General features: G+C 40.6%; 1 protein-coding gene across 1 annotated transcript in view; it reads left to right on the forward strand.

Annotated features, from left to right (window-relative positions):
• PLPPR4 (phospholipid phosphatase related 4) overlaps positions 1-15,427 on the forward strand; it is a 169,408-nt gene that overhangs the window by 47,749 nt on the left and 106,232 nt on the right. Inside the window, exon 2 of the mRNA XM_089677287.1 lies at positions 7,733-7,918. Within this exon, the coding sequence (XP_089533413.1) occupies positions 7,733-7,918 (186 nt within the window). The remainder of the gene's footprint in view (positions 1-7,732; positions 7,919-15,427) is intronic.

Consider the following 15,427-nt stretch of genomic DNA (forward strand, 5'->3'; position numbering starts at 1 on the left):
ACGCTATTAGCAACCAAATTTGGAAATCAGTTCTTACGAGTGCAGATGGCAATGCACTTAAAGCTCATTGAATTGAACTGGGATATATAGGACAGTGAACATGTCCAACTAATCACAACCACACTACAGTACAGGAACTGAAAGTGTTACTAAACCCATGACCTTGTATTCACTATATCAGTCTTCCACAGCACACAGAAAATGGAAATTAAATTATGAATAAATGTAAATGGCTAAATACCTTTTATTATCAGCAGTATATAGCAGTCTTGTCACTTATATCAGTGTCCAGATAAGCTCTGCTTAATCCTGTAGGAGGAGTTTTCATTTATTTGGGGCTGCACACCCCCTAACCCTCTGTCTGAACAGAGCTGATTGTCCCTGTGCCGATCACATGCACCCCCCCCCCCAAAAAAAAAAACTTTCTAACAATGCACACCAAACTGAACATGTGCAGACTTGCCACACTGCACCAAATATGGCAGATGTATTGGGGACTACAAAAGAAGGGGAGGATCAACGAAAATATGATCAAACTGCTTTTTTATGCAATGTAAAAAATTAACCCCTTAGGTTCCACAGTGAGTATGACAGACATGCTTTACTGCATATACAGACTAATTTTACTGTTGTGGGTTCAATAACATGGCTCCAATTTTGGTTGATTCATGATGTTGACATCACCCGTCTCAACAAATCGCAACTGAAAAAATGAAGGAGCTGGGTTGAAATGATCTGTCAAACAGTGACTGTATCCAATCAGATATAGCCACTGTTTGGTTGTTCAGGCCTCAGGAGACAGCTGTCTGAATAGTAATAATAACTGACAGGGAAAATTTCTCTATCCACACTGCTTAGTATGGATGGAAGAATCTATTAAATTTCTCTTGTTCAGCCTGAGGACTGAATGAGAGAATTCTATGTGTGTATGGCTAGTCTTAGATAAGACTAAGATAGAAAATGTCTGTACATGAATCCTAAAAGCTTCTTGAGGTTGGGGCATTGTGTAGGAGGAAGTATGAGACTACATAATTTTTTTATATGTTCTCTATAATTACATCACATTTGGCCCCAGTGCTCACAGACACCGAGACAAGTGAAAGCTTGTTTAGCCCAAAGTGTTAAACATGTTCTCATATCTGTCAGTTGAGATAAGTCACACAGTTAATATTCATGCAATGTTTAGTGTGGTTCATTGTTCCCCTGGCTTGAATATAAGTTGCCAGAGGTACTTATTGTGTAATTACATGTCTTTGATCTAGAAGCAGCACTGTGAGCTGTTGGTGATATTTTATGCACTAATATGTAAAGTGTATATAAACCCTAACAATAAATGTCTCTTATTTTTCTCCCGTTGGGTCTCTTAAAGTGGTTGTAAACCCAAAAAAATCAAAACTGAAATGACCAGTCTACCTCACACAGCATAGCAGCAGAAGTCATCTGTCATCTGCTTTCCTACAGTGAAAAAACCCAACACATGAAAAAAAATGCGTGTCGCCACACCCCCTCTCCTGTGCCTAACAGACTAATTAGGAGTCAGTGCCAGCCTGAGGAAACTGAGAAAACAGTTATCCCCATAAACACTGGCAGCATTTGAGGCACCGGAGACTGCAGACTTTCATAGGCTGGAGGGAGCTGAGCAACTGTTGGGAATTACTTAATGGAACACTATGTGCTTATAACAATAGAAACAAAAAGCAAATAAATGCAAGTGGACCAAATCACTTCAACATATTGGGGGAATTTCCAGGAACCGCGAACATCAATGCTCTATAACTATTTGCGGTGTTAAAAACAAAATTAGCCAGCGCAAATAATACCTATACCAAATCACTTAAATCACACTAAATACATAAATGTGAAGAAAATTACCAATAAATGTGACACTCTTAAAACAAAAAAGTATATACAATGATAATAACAAATGTGAATGTGCCCATAGCACTTTAGTGCATAAAGATTATATATAAAGGAATTTGAAAAGTCCACAGATCCTTTTCCCAGCCTTCACAGTGTATAGAAAAAAGAAAGAAAAAAATCTTCTGTACAAATGTGCTTCCACCTTCCACCAGTGCAAACCAACATGAACCGCACTCACCAGATAATGGTGAGTAGTAAGCCTTTTAGGAATTTTCCCCCTCTATAACCTCCAGACCAACATTCCACCGTACAGGGCCAGCGTTGTCCTTCCACTCCCCTCTAAATCAGGACCTTCAAACCAGCTCCAGCGTTGTGTCAAAGAGAAAATATCATACAGTGTAATATTGCCAAACTATCACCAACCCTTAGAAATGTATATCAAACCACTCACATTTTCCAAATAGAATAAAAGCATGTTTTATTATCCTCCATTGATAGGGAAGAGACCATACATTTCCACAAATAGATCTCAGAGACCTCACAGCTCGACTTGCAGAGGATGACAGTGTGTAATACAGATCCCAATATGGCCACTGAAACGCACCGCTCGGCGTGCGCTCCACTCACCGGAAGTTGCGCAGGACGTTCAGATACTGGACCGGAAGTGCGTCGACACGTTTCGCCCCTCCCACCAGGCGTTTTCAAGATACACACCTCCAGTCCTCAACCCCATAAATAGCTGTACACGGATCCTCCCCTTCTCTCCAATAGGTCAATCACCCCTCTACTATACAAACCACCACTCACCTGTCATCCTATGCCGGACGCCGTGAGATCCCTTCACAAACAACATATCAGCCATATAAAAACAAAACATTAAGAACATTAAACAATAACCGGCCCCAAATATAGCAATATATGTCCCATGAAGCACTATCCCATACGCTTAGACTGATGAAGATCAATATAAAAACTAAAAATTATTATTAATCAACTCTAAAATTGCCAATAATAAAATCCAAAGTATTATCAAAAGAAAAAATATTTTTGGTAACAAAAATATGAAAAAAATATATATAAAAAAAAAAACTTTATTAAATATAACAAAAAATTTTTTATTTGCGGTGTTAGACTAGCGAGGCACCCTCTCAAGCCAAAAAACAAACAAACAGTTGCATCAGCCCACCACTTTGTCCCATTCAGAAGTAACTTTCCTAGGGGAAGATTTGGCGGCCGTCATCTCCTCTCCTGACGGGACAATCCCCCATTTCTTCGCAAGCTGAAATCCTTCTTCTTCCGAGCTGACAGTCAGCAAATGATTATCCCTTGTTATCAGCAATTTAGTGGGGAAGCCCCATTGGTATTTCATGTTGTTATTGCGGAGTAACTTCGTAAAGGAGAGTAATTTTGTGCAAACAATAATGGTATACTGGGAGAGATCTGCATATAAAGGGATATCCCATTGTATGGCATCGGTAATGGATTATGTGTTCTCGCAAATATCAATTCCTCCTTTATGTGGTAGAAGTGGATTCTAGCAATAATGTCCCTAGGGACATGATCAGGAAGAAAGGAAGGCTTCGGCAGTCTGTGGGCTCTATCTACTAACATCTCTCTCTGACAGATTCGGTAACAAGGTATTTATCATCTGTTGTATATACCGTCTAAGGTCTGCAGCAGGGACAGTTTTGCTCACAACCCTAAATTTGATATTGTTCCTGCATGAGCGGTCCTCCAGGTCCGCCATTTTTAGTTTTAGCGCTTTTAATTCCTCTTACGCTTCCGCCATCCACTAACTCGTTGTGAGCATACGCAAACTCGCCCATTTTTGATTCCACATGCTTGACACGTTCCCCCAGACTCTCAACCTCTGCATTCACTTGTGACACAAAACTCATCATATATTTCTGTAAAGACCCTTTAAGGGTAACAAGCATATCCTTCATGACTGATGCGGTCAAAGGCAGAGTTTCAGCAGGGTAATCTTCCAGATGTTCAATAAACTCTCTGGTGGGATTATGAGAATTAGAATCATTGGATTGCTCACCTTGGATGTGAAGGTCTTGAGAACAGTGCTGCTTTGCCTTTTGGGGGCTGCTGGTAGGTGTAGGTCTCATAGCCTGTGCAGGGCTATCTTGTGGTGAGTGGGAGTGAGGCCTCTCCTCTGCTATATGTAGCTACACGGAGGGAGAGGTGCTGGGGCCGGCGCCATCATGAGGGGAGGGGCCACCCACCAGAGTGAAGTTAATTTGCGGGGCCCCTCTTTGATCTTCCATTTCCCCATAGGTGGCAATTGGGTCTGGACACTTCAGGGCAGCTGCCAGGGATGAGAGGGCTGCTCCCCACTGTCTGCCATCGCTGTGAGCCGCTTCGGGTTCCCGGAGCTCACAGAGTATGCGGCCATCCTGATCCACAGCTGGCCACACCCCCCTGCAGGGCTCCTCATTCATTTACAGTAATCTGTAATTGAATGGATTACAAGTCCACTTCGGCAGACGGCTTGAAGTTTTGAATGAACTACCAGTGACTTCATCAGTGCCTCATAGTTCACTGACACTTCCTGCAGCTGAATAACTATCTGCCCCTATGGAAGTACAAGCAGACAGCTGTCAGGAATGTCTGCAAGAGCCTAAAATTGCACCTGCAATCTACTGAGAGAGCCAAAAAAGTCAGCAGTGAAAAACTTAGGATCAAAACCTGTCCAAAGCTTAAATAAGAACCCTGGCTGGGGGTTTGCTTTAAACTTTTAGGGCTACAAGAACAGTTAAAACTGATCTTGCTTTGTTTTTCTGCAGTATGTATTTGAAGTGAATCATTTACTAAGCGTGATACCAATGTAGCAGTAGAATGTTAGACTAAAGAAATGTTAAAAAGCTGGATAGCGGATGATGGCTACAAAGCATATAAAAAGTCTTATTTTTTATTTTCTTCTCTGCAGTGTCTTCTCCTACCAACATCTTAGGAGTGGCAACTCTATAACCTAACTCTGCTTTAGTAACATGCATGATAGATAGGGTAGGGATAGAAATCTGAGAGTAGATTTCAAACCCAAAATAATATGAAAATTGGAGGAAACAAAAAACCAAAGTGGAGTTAAGGACCAAAACCTGCCAGGTTTCTTACCTGTGAGTTCCAATTGGTTAGAATGGGCAGATTCCAAACTTCTCATCCCCCCCAGTTTTTGTGAATAAGCCAAGTGTCTACTGCTTCTTACTTTTCTTCTCAGTAATGTTCAGTGATGTAATACCACAGATTCTTTAAAGCAATCAAGGAGTATTGGTTTTCATTAGTCTGGTTATTCTACTGCTTCAAATGCTTTTTTTTCCAGTATGATGCTATATATTACAAAATTTTGTTGGTCTTTGCACCATGTTATTGTTTTAACGCCTTACTTTTTTCCAGCAATATGTGAACTGTCATCTTCTGTGTTCATGGTATATGACTAAATCTTGGGTGCTGTATGGTTCTCCATCTGTTGCGGAACCAAAAGTTCTAGTATACTATACCAACCAATAGCTGGTGACAGATTGGCGCATGCAGTTTCCCCACAAGCTTTAGGACTGCAGTGTTCCCAGTAATAACATAAACTGTCCTCTGCAAATAATGAATTTATTTGGCATATTGTAAGCAGTTGCTCTTCATTGTCTGTTATGCACATACTAAAAGTATCTCTTGACACGTTTTGTACCTTTTTTGTATAATAGCTGCATTTTTTGTAAGCGGTGTGCTTAGGTGAAATGAAACCTTCTATTGCTGTTTGGGTAAATAAACTGGTTGTCTACTGCCATATCTCTAGAACCTAGATTGACTTCCTTTGATGTACCCTCAGTAAATATACATTCCAAAGCTAATTTTCAAAATGTAAAAAGAGGCCATGGTCACAATTATGTGCTGTAGGTCTGAATATTCCTTAAATATTTTATTTTGTGCTACTTCAGTGTTTTCCAAAAGAAGAAACCTCCATTACAGACTTTTTCAAAGATTATTTCCTTCCTGTGCTAATAAAGTAGACCCAATGACTAAAGATCACATATATTCTTTAATATAATAATTTAACTTCAAAAGGCATGCTCATTTCATTTTCAAATCTATAGTTTTCAATAACATAATACCTGGTGCCATGAGGATCCTTACTCGGATGCTTCCTGTTATGGGGTCATAACTGTCAGATTCCTGTGTTGTCAAAGGCATTTTCAGTTGTTACCACCATCAAAGGCCTACCCTGAGCAATGAAATGGAGAACGTAAATGTAGACAAGACTTTGCTGTAAGGGGTCTAGAAAAAATCAGCAGTGATAATGATAAATAGAAATAAAAAAACTGAAAACAGCATTTTCTAAAAAAAAAAAAAAACATTGGCCACCCATGTAACACATATCTGATGCCTACATGCTACATTCAGACATCCCTGGATGGTCGAGGTTTCTGTTCTCAGAGTCCATTCACTGCATGCTCCCAGCACAGTGGACAAGCTATCATAGATTGCTCCCAGTCTCTAGTAAATGATCAGCAGCCAGTAGGATTAACTGCCCTATCATGTGACAGCTAAACACAGTGGTCACAGGATCAGGTAGCTTGTCCTACCCCCAGGCATTAAGACCCTCTTAAAAAGTTGCCATGGCATGGCTAGGTGGGGAGGGATTAAAATACATGTAGTTTATCAATCTAAATATCATCCAGTTAGAGTTTAAATTAACTTTAAGTTACCACCTATATTGAATGAGTAACCTAATACAACCATCTCCCTGTTGTAGCTATTACTTCTCAATCTTGACTTAATCTTCAAATGCAGGTCAATCTTCCTTCATATAGGTTCCTCTCATGAGTCCCTCCCATTTTCATACCAAAATGGACTGTTCTTTTTTCTTGAGACACCGAGATACTGTTTCGGGCTAATTTACAATGCTTTATCACTGAAGAAAATAGATGATTTTAATGATTTGCCATGGGTGGCAGATAAAAGTGTAATCAAATTAATCCTTTTGGAACAGATGTTCATTCTGGATCCAACTAATTCATGGATAACCAAATACCTGCAAAATTTGCATTGTCTATCAAGTGACTGGTATGACTTGGTATCCTTAAGGTAAACTACTAAAAGAATTTGTGTCAAATCACTCATGCATTTTGCACACTTGCCTGGAGGCCCCCTGTCCTTTCATTCTGATGTATAGACACCATTAATGTTTTTTACAGCTTTATATTCAGGTGGACCTGAATAATTTATAATATGAAGTATGTTGTGGAACACCGGCACTAGGTTTGAGTGGGCCATTTCACAAATGGAAAGATTCAGTGAATCATACATCTTTAATTCACTCAAATATTTCTAAACAGAACTGTCTGGTCTTCAAAAAAACTTGCAATTCAGGAATCCACATAATCCTGAATCATGACGGGTGTTATTGTCTGAAGACTAGAAAAGTCTGATTTCATTTAGGTGGATAAAAACAATTTTGGAATTCCCTGATTCACTCAATGATAACTAACTTGCGAGTGTGGCAGAATTGCTAGCTAAGGTTAATGCTGGGGAAGAGAATTCAGTGTCTCCTGCACTAAGAGCAAGAGCAAACACTTTTACCCTTGTCATTTCTGGTAGACTTCTGTATGGATATACTGTATATTTTTTTTGTTCCTACATGCTTTGGAATAAATATAACTAAATATTTTTGTAACTGGAGTTAATAAGAAAATGGCAAACATGAGAAATAAGCTATATCTCTAGCTGCTGGTAAAAATACAAAATATTAATGCAATATTTTAAATATTTTTGTGTTATTCCTGACCATTTTCAGAAAAATAATATATACAAAATTGCTGTTGAAGTTCACTGTAGCACAAATATTTAACATTTTTTCTTTTCTTTATATTAGCTACCTATCCTGGCCTCATCGGTGGTCAGCCTCTACTTCCTGGAGTTAACAGATGTCTTTAAACCAGTTCATTCAGGATTTAGCTGCTATGACAGGAGCCTTAGCATGCCCTACATCGAACCCCACCAAGAATCAATTCCATTTTTGATGTTACTTTGCTTAGCATTTGCTGGACCAGCAGCAACAGTAAGTGTATATATTCCTATTATTTGAACAGTGCTTTCTCCATATTTTTTCAGGTGGATTTCTTTCTCAGTTGTCTTCAGCTTTTATAGGGGCCTTAGTGTGTGTTGTATGTGATTTATATGGATTTGACTCTAATAGGCTGTGAACACTATGGAGAAGATGAATCTTTTAATAACTATAATTTATGCCCCACTGAGATCACACTTCTAGCCCTGAAAAAAATGAAAAGCAGAGGCAGTCCATATTAGCTTATGTGATTAGATAAAGAAAAACAAGGCCTGAGCTGTCTGTTTTCTCCATGCATCAAAACAAGGACAAGCCTGGTCCTGCTAAACTCCTTCACTTAAATTAATTCTCTGCTATGTGTTAAATAAAGTCAGCTCCCCTAATACCAAATTCCCCAACTTCATAAATATCTTTCTTTGCAGAAAGGGTTGGGCAGGTTCACTGAAACATCCATCTTTCATCCTCTCCACAAGAGGCTCCATCCTGTACATATTCCTCTGGTTCCAAGAATTATATTTTGCAGGTCCACACTTTGACCAGTTGATGTGGCTGTCGATCAGAGATTGGAACCCTACTGCACACTTTTCATCATTATGGGGATAAGCACTGCTGGTAGCTGATAAAGGAAAAATAAGATGCCTGAGCCTTGTAGGCTTTGTAAGCCATTTCTGAAAGTTGAGTGTTGATTTTACACACAAGATTGCAGTGTAGAGCTGAAGAGGGTGCTATGCATGCTATGACAAATTAGTGTTATCTGTTGCCTTTAAAAAAATATTTAATTTAAACTACTCCTTTTACCTGTACCAGAGACTGGCTGGTCCTTCTGTTTCCCTGTTAAACTTATATCTCATATGTTTAGTATATGTTTTGTAAAATTTCTTGTCTCAATGCTTCCATCCAGCATGTTAACTCATTGAAAGCACCGTGCATTCAGCTAAAAGATTTTAGTAATTTTTTTCATTAAAATTTTCTTTTAAATCTCTTTAAATTTCAAGAATTCCAAAAACTATAGGAATTAAAAAAATATATATATATTGAAGATATGATTATGAATGAATAAATACAGTACCTATATATCCTAACTGTATATATGTTAAATTATGGACCTCTGAACCCATATTGTGTATTACAGACATCAATACAGCAGCAGAGAAGCAAGGGTCCTTTGAAACTATTTAAATATGCTGGCAACGATGGCATGACACTTTCAGCATCATCACGATAACTTGTAACATGCATCCATGGTAGATGGCATCTTTGTCAATATGATTTCTCCAGCAAGATGGCACCTTAAACAACAAGGAACTGCTGCCAAATGGTGTCATTTATAATGGCAGGGCCCTGCTTTTTTTGCCCATGAAAGAGATACAAATCATACAATTTCCCTGAGGTTTAGGGGTTACTTCCTTTACCTGCCATTGGCAATTTTTTGATGCTTTGTCATGGATTGAAAATTCAAGGTCTGGGGTTTGACTGTCATGCTAAATCAAAATGTAGCAATGGTGGCTATGACAGCAGCTCAGCACAGACTTTCCATCTGGCACATTTCATCATTAGAGCCTGAATAGTAAACTCTTCATATCCATAAGTCATTAAAGCCCAAATGCTGTCCTGCTATTCCTTTGATAGAAAACTTGCTATGAAAGTATGTTACTGAATGTACTAGTTCTCTAAGTCAGTGAGTTATAGTTTTGTTCCTATAAAACACAATGTAAATCCCTTATTTATTACATTGTGTGACAATGTCATGTCATATCAATCATGATGAATGAAGCCCAATGACCCATTGAATGAAAATACCCATCTACCGCTGGCACAATCTGTTCCTGACAACTGCTAGCCACAATCCCTGTGAAGTTATTGACCAGGTATGGTCATGTCAATATTTGGTCAATGGTTTCACCCAGTCAACTCCGTCCACTTGTTTACATTCTGCAGCAGGGACTAGGAGCTGTCATTTGCAACAAGCAGTCACCACAAGCAGATCATGTCAGTGGGTTCTTTGTTTTGGCGATGGGAGTCATTCATCATGACTGACATGTATTTGCATCAATGGATATAATGACTGATGAAGGATTTATATAGTGGAACAATTTGAGGGGTTTTAGGTTTTTTTTTAATAAAGGACTTGTCAGAAAGTGTGTTTTAATTTGCAATTTACTTTTTTTTTGAATGAGTAGGAGTACCATGTACCCCTTAATCATTCATGTATGTAGGGTTTGTCTGGAGGCACCCTTATTTTTAAAGGGTGCTTTCTAAGGGTGCACTGAAATTTCGGTGGCTGAAACGTTTCGGCCAAAAACACCTATATCGGCCATCGCCCAATATGAAAAAAATCACCAATACAGGTCCTGAAAAAACCCCGCCCCCTCACCACTGCCGCCTCTCATCGCCTCCCACTCGCTGCTGCTGCCACCTGCCACCGCTCGGTAGTTCTCAGCCTTACCTGAGAAACCATCGAACGATCCCGGTGTTGGACATAGAGATGAGTGAAGGAAAGATGGCCTCTACATCTCTATGCCCTTGGAGGACCGGAATGATGTCACTTCTGGTTCTGATGCCTTGTAAACAAGGCCTTTTTTTTTTAAAGCACTAGATCAATGTTTTTTTTGATCTAATGCTTTACATTGTATAGGAAAGATGTGGGGTCTTATTAACCCCATATCTCTCCATAAAGAGGACCTGTCACTAATTGTTTGCACGCATTACTTGTGATAGGAATAAAAGTGATTACATTTATTTTTTTAAAGGAACAGTGCAAAAAAAAAACATTAAATACATTGAAAAATAAAAGTTTAAAGTGCCCCTGTCCCCCCGTGCTAGCATGTAGTGGTGCATACATTCATAGGCCATGCCCACATATGTAAACGGTGTTCAAACCACAAAGGTGAGGTATCGTAACGACCATCGGAGCAAGAGCAATAATTCTCGCACTAGACCTCCTCTGTAACATTACACTGCTAACCTGTAGAAATTTTAAAGCATCACCCATGGAGATTTTTAAGTAACACAGTTTGATGCCATTCTACGAGAGTGCGTAATTTTAAAGCGTGACATGTTGGGTATCTATTTACTCGCCGTAGCATCCTCTTTCATGTTTTAAAAAAATTGGGGTATATATTGTGGTTTAGTTTTTAATCAAAGTGTATTTTTTTCCAAAAAAAATATTCATTTTTAAAAACTGAGCATTTCGGTTTCAGTTTTCAGCCAAGTGCATTTTAAAATTTCGGTTTCAGCACCAGAATTTTAATTTCAGTGCACAACTAGTGCTTTAAGATTCTGTTTAGCTCCCTACCTGTAGACCCTCACAACCACTAGGACAAAGCTGTGGGGAAGAGGCCCTTGTCCTCTTCAATATCCTGTCAAGCTACCCCCACATGTTGAGTGCATATGGCCTAGTAAGTTCAGTGCATATGGCCTAGTATGTTCAGGAGTGGGGGGGGGGGCAGGGCACACGCATGCTCAAATAAGGGTCTAATGTACATTTTGAGAGGGACCTGCTTGTTTTTGTGACAGCAATACCATAACCTCATCAAGGATACGGGTTTGATATGTATTTTTTTAGAGAGAACCTATGCAATTTTTTGGGGGAACCCCATTAACATCTATACTAGCCCCTAATCTAGGACAAGGGTTTGGAATAGGTGAATGGAATTCCCATCCATTTTTTTAACAAACAGAACAAAGCAGTTGGGGAGCTGTCATTTACCAGCAATTTAAATAGCTTTTTTAGTGGGGTCCCCTCATTAAAATCTATACCAGACTCCCATCTAGGGCAAGGTTCTGGTATAGATAAAGAGAATACTCGGCCATTTGTTTACAAACAGAACAAATCAGCCGGGAGTTGTCATTTACCAGCAATTTAAACAGAATTTTTTTTTTGTAAATGTCAGTTTTCTTGTTGTAGGTTGTATACATCATATAGATGTGCACTTCACAGGAACATTCAGGTAATTTCACAGACATATTATTTAGAGGCATTTTGCATTTTTAATGTTGCATTTAAAATATTATTGAAATTGCTGCTCCTCCGTAAACAGAATTCTTTTTTTTCTTTGCTTTAGTACAGGTGCAGTACCTAGCCCCTTTCAACCCTCAGGCCATTCATTTAATAATCCATTGCCAATTAGCCTAGAAAATGGCCATTAATGTTTTGTAACATTTGGCTTCCTTCAGCTTTAATGGGGTTTGGAATCTGCACCCGAACTTCTGGTAAATTTTTGAACCTATCCTGAAGTCGAACCTTGAGAGTTGGGCTCATAACTATTTGTATATAGGGAATTTACCAGCTTCTTATTTTTTTAAACCAGGCTGATAATGGTAATGTGATATACAATAACTCAAAGCAAATGTTTTTCACCTTTCAGAAATTAAGAATATTCAGAACAAAAAAAAGAAAGATTGATGACTGTTTGTTGGGTTGATATGAGTTACTGTACTTATCATTTTACTCTTTTTGTATTACATAAAGGTGAATTATTATTTAAGGCACTTTGTCAGTTTGCAATCAAAATTTACTAAAGCTAGTGAAAAAGAGATCAGCTATCAAAACAATTTGAGTCAGATCTTATAATCTTTAAAAGGGTAACTGACAAGGAAGAGGTCACTAAATGTATAATGTGCAGACAATTCTCCAACTCATAAAACTCCTCACCCACAGATTGTCTTATTGATTGGATGATTTTAGTATCATTGTCTAAACTGCTAGAATCTTATTCCTTTTACATAACTTCAGCCGATAGTGGGTGCAGCAGTTCAGCTATGAACATCTGTAAATTACCCATGCATTGAACCATCACCAGTTTAACTTTTTCCTCAGACAGTTAATCAATTTCAAAGCAAACTGTTTCCAGCTAAAGCTTATTCTTCTGATGGATGTTGACAGTAGACATAGATTCTAAAATGTGTAACATAAAGACAAATTATAGCAACATATCAGCAGAAGCACGGGTTTAAATCATTCATATCTATTGTAAGGATAGCAGATGCTTAAAGTGGAACTTAAGGTCAAATTATAAAAACCGGCGAACAAGCAGGAATTTTAATGCAGAAAACATGAAACAAGCTTTGTCTCTTCTGCATTAAAATTACTTACCTGCCTCTCTGCCCTAGTATAGTGAGCTGCACACACACAGCTCACTGTAGAAATTTGGCAATGCAGAATCTGACTGAACTCCCATGCATGCGCGAGAATGACATCATGCTCGCCCGGCCAATGACAGCGGCCAGCGATACAGACTCAGAAGCTGGTGTCTGAAGATGTCATTGGCCAGGCAGGGAAATCCAGGACACTGCATTGCTGGATCCAAGGGGAGTATAGTTTCGCTTTAATGGCACAAATATAGAAACACATATATTTGAGTAGTGATGGGCCGAACACCCCCGTGACACCAAATGAATGTTGGACCGCAAACTTTGAACTTAATGCAAGTCTATGGGACTCGAACTTGCAAATTCATACGTGCCTATTTTGAAGTTATTGGTCGTAAAAGGGGTATGGGAACTCGGGTACTGCTCTGAGGGACACGAATCAGTGAAAAAAAAAATTCAAAAAGTACAGTTTTTAAAGGGGCCATCATTTTTCATTGCTTAAAGTAAAAAAAAGGAAAAGAAAAAAACTAAATATCATGCCTGGGGGGTTTCCTTAAACTACTTGCAAAGTTGCACATCTGTACAATGTATAGAACTTGCTGCAGCAGGACTGACATTTTTTTTTAATTACATTTTTATAAAAAAAAAAATAAATAGTGTGGCCTCCCCACCAATCCAAACCAGACACTTTAGGTCTCGTAGAAAGGTTAGGAGGGACCCCACAATAAAAAAATACCCCAAAAAGTGTGTGGGGTTCCCCCTAAAAGCCATACCAGGCCCTTTAAGCCTAGTAGGACATTTAAGGGAAACCCCATCTCCCAAAAATGGGGGGAGTGCATGGGGTTCCCCCTAAAAGCCATACCAGGCCTTTAGGCCTGGCTGGACTTTTAAGGGGAACACCACCCCAAAATAATGGGGGGGAAGTGTGGGAACCCCCAAATTCCTACCTCCGAGCACAGGCCTGGCAGGTCAGGAAAGGGGGGGGACAAATGAACGCCCCCCCCCCCTGCAGCTTACCAGGCCATGTGCCCTGGGCATAGGGATGGTGTCCCCATGCCAATGGGGACAAGGGCCTATTCCCCACCACCCTTGTGAGGTGGTTGTGGGGGTCTGCAGGCAGGGGAGCTCATTAGCATCAGGGTACCCCTTTAAATAAGGGGGTACCCTGATGCTTCCCCCCTTGTGAATGAGTAAGGGGCACTTGTACCCCTACTCATTCACTAAAGGGTTACATTTTGTAAAAAATAAAGAGACCAAGGGCGCATGCGCGGCCGCCGGGATCGGATGTCCCGGCGATAGCTCCGCACACCTCCGGTGTGAAGCAGCTCCTGGGCCCCCCCCGGACCTTTACCGGACCTCGGACACCTGCATGATGCCGGGAAAGGCGGCGGGGAAGTGGCGTGGAGGCTCTCAGATGCTGCTCCCTGCGGGGACTGGGCGGCCCAAGATGGCGCCCGGATCGGAGCCCGTGGCTTCTGTCACCTCCTCTGCCTCTTCCACAGCAGCACCTCTCCCTCAGAGGGGAAAATCAGACACTTCATCCCCACCAGGATTGAGGAGGACTTTGCCAGCATCACCGGCTAGGGTGAGTGACCCCTTGCAGCTTCCCGGTCACCTTCCAGCCCTGTAGCACCAGAATCCCAGGCTTCAGCCTGTTCCATAGGCCGTGACTCCCCTGTCTCCTCACCATTGAGTAGCGAGATCGCTGCCATCTTCTCCAGCCAGAATAGCGGTCCAGAGCCCCCAGATGACAGCCCTGCCTCCTCGCCAACAATTCCTCCAGACCTGCCACAATACTCAGGTGACGCAACCCTGATAGCTCGGTTCGCAGATTTGCTGCAACGCGAACTAGATAGAGCTACCTCAAAGTTGGCGGCTGACCTTAAGCAGGATTTCCAGGCCCTGGGCCAACGCCTGGACAGTATCGAGGCTAAAGGTGATATGACAGCCCATAGTGTCTCTCAAAATTCCAACATGATTACCGACTTGCAAGATCACCTGGAGGAAGCATATTCTAGAATTGATGATTTGGTGAATCGGGCCAGACGATACAATTTTCGCATTCGAGGTCTCCCTGAGTCAGTTAAGGAGCTCACTAGCTGCGCACAAACCCTCATGCGGTCTGCTTTTCCCGATATTTATGACCTTCATCTTGAGATAGATCGTATCCATAAAGCATTGATCCCCCCTCGGCAGGGGGGGCCTCCCAGGGATGTCATTGTCAAGCCTCATTTTTTCTGGGTCAAGGAAGCTGTTATGAAGTATGGCAGGGAGAATCCGGACCTGGAGCTTGCGGGGCACAAGATACAAATTTTTGCCGATATCTCTCTGGCCACTATCCAGAAGCGACGATCCCTCAAGCCACTACTCTCTCACTTAGTACAGAAGGGCGTTAGATATCGCTGGGCCTAC

Source organism: Staurois parvus, unplaced genomic scaffold (assembly GCF_062004578.1).
Source record: "Staurois parvus isolate SC_StPar_1 unplaced genomic scaffold, SC_StPar_1.0 ptg000183l, whole genome shotgun sequence".
NCBI classification, from domain to species: Eukaryota; Metazoa; Chordata; class Amphibia; order Anura; family Ranidae; genus Staurois; species Staurois parvus.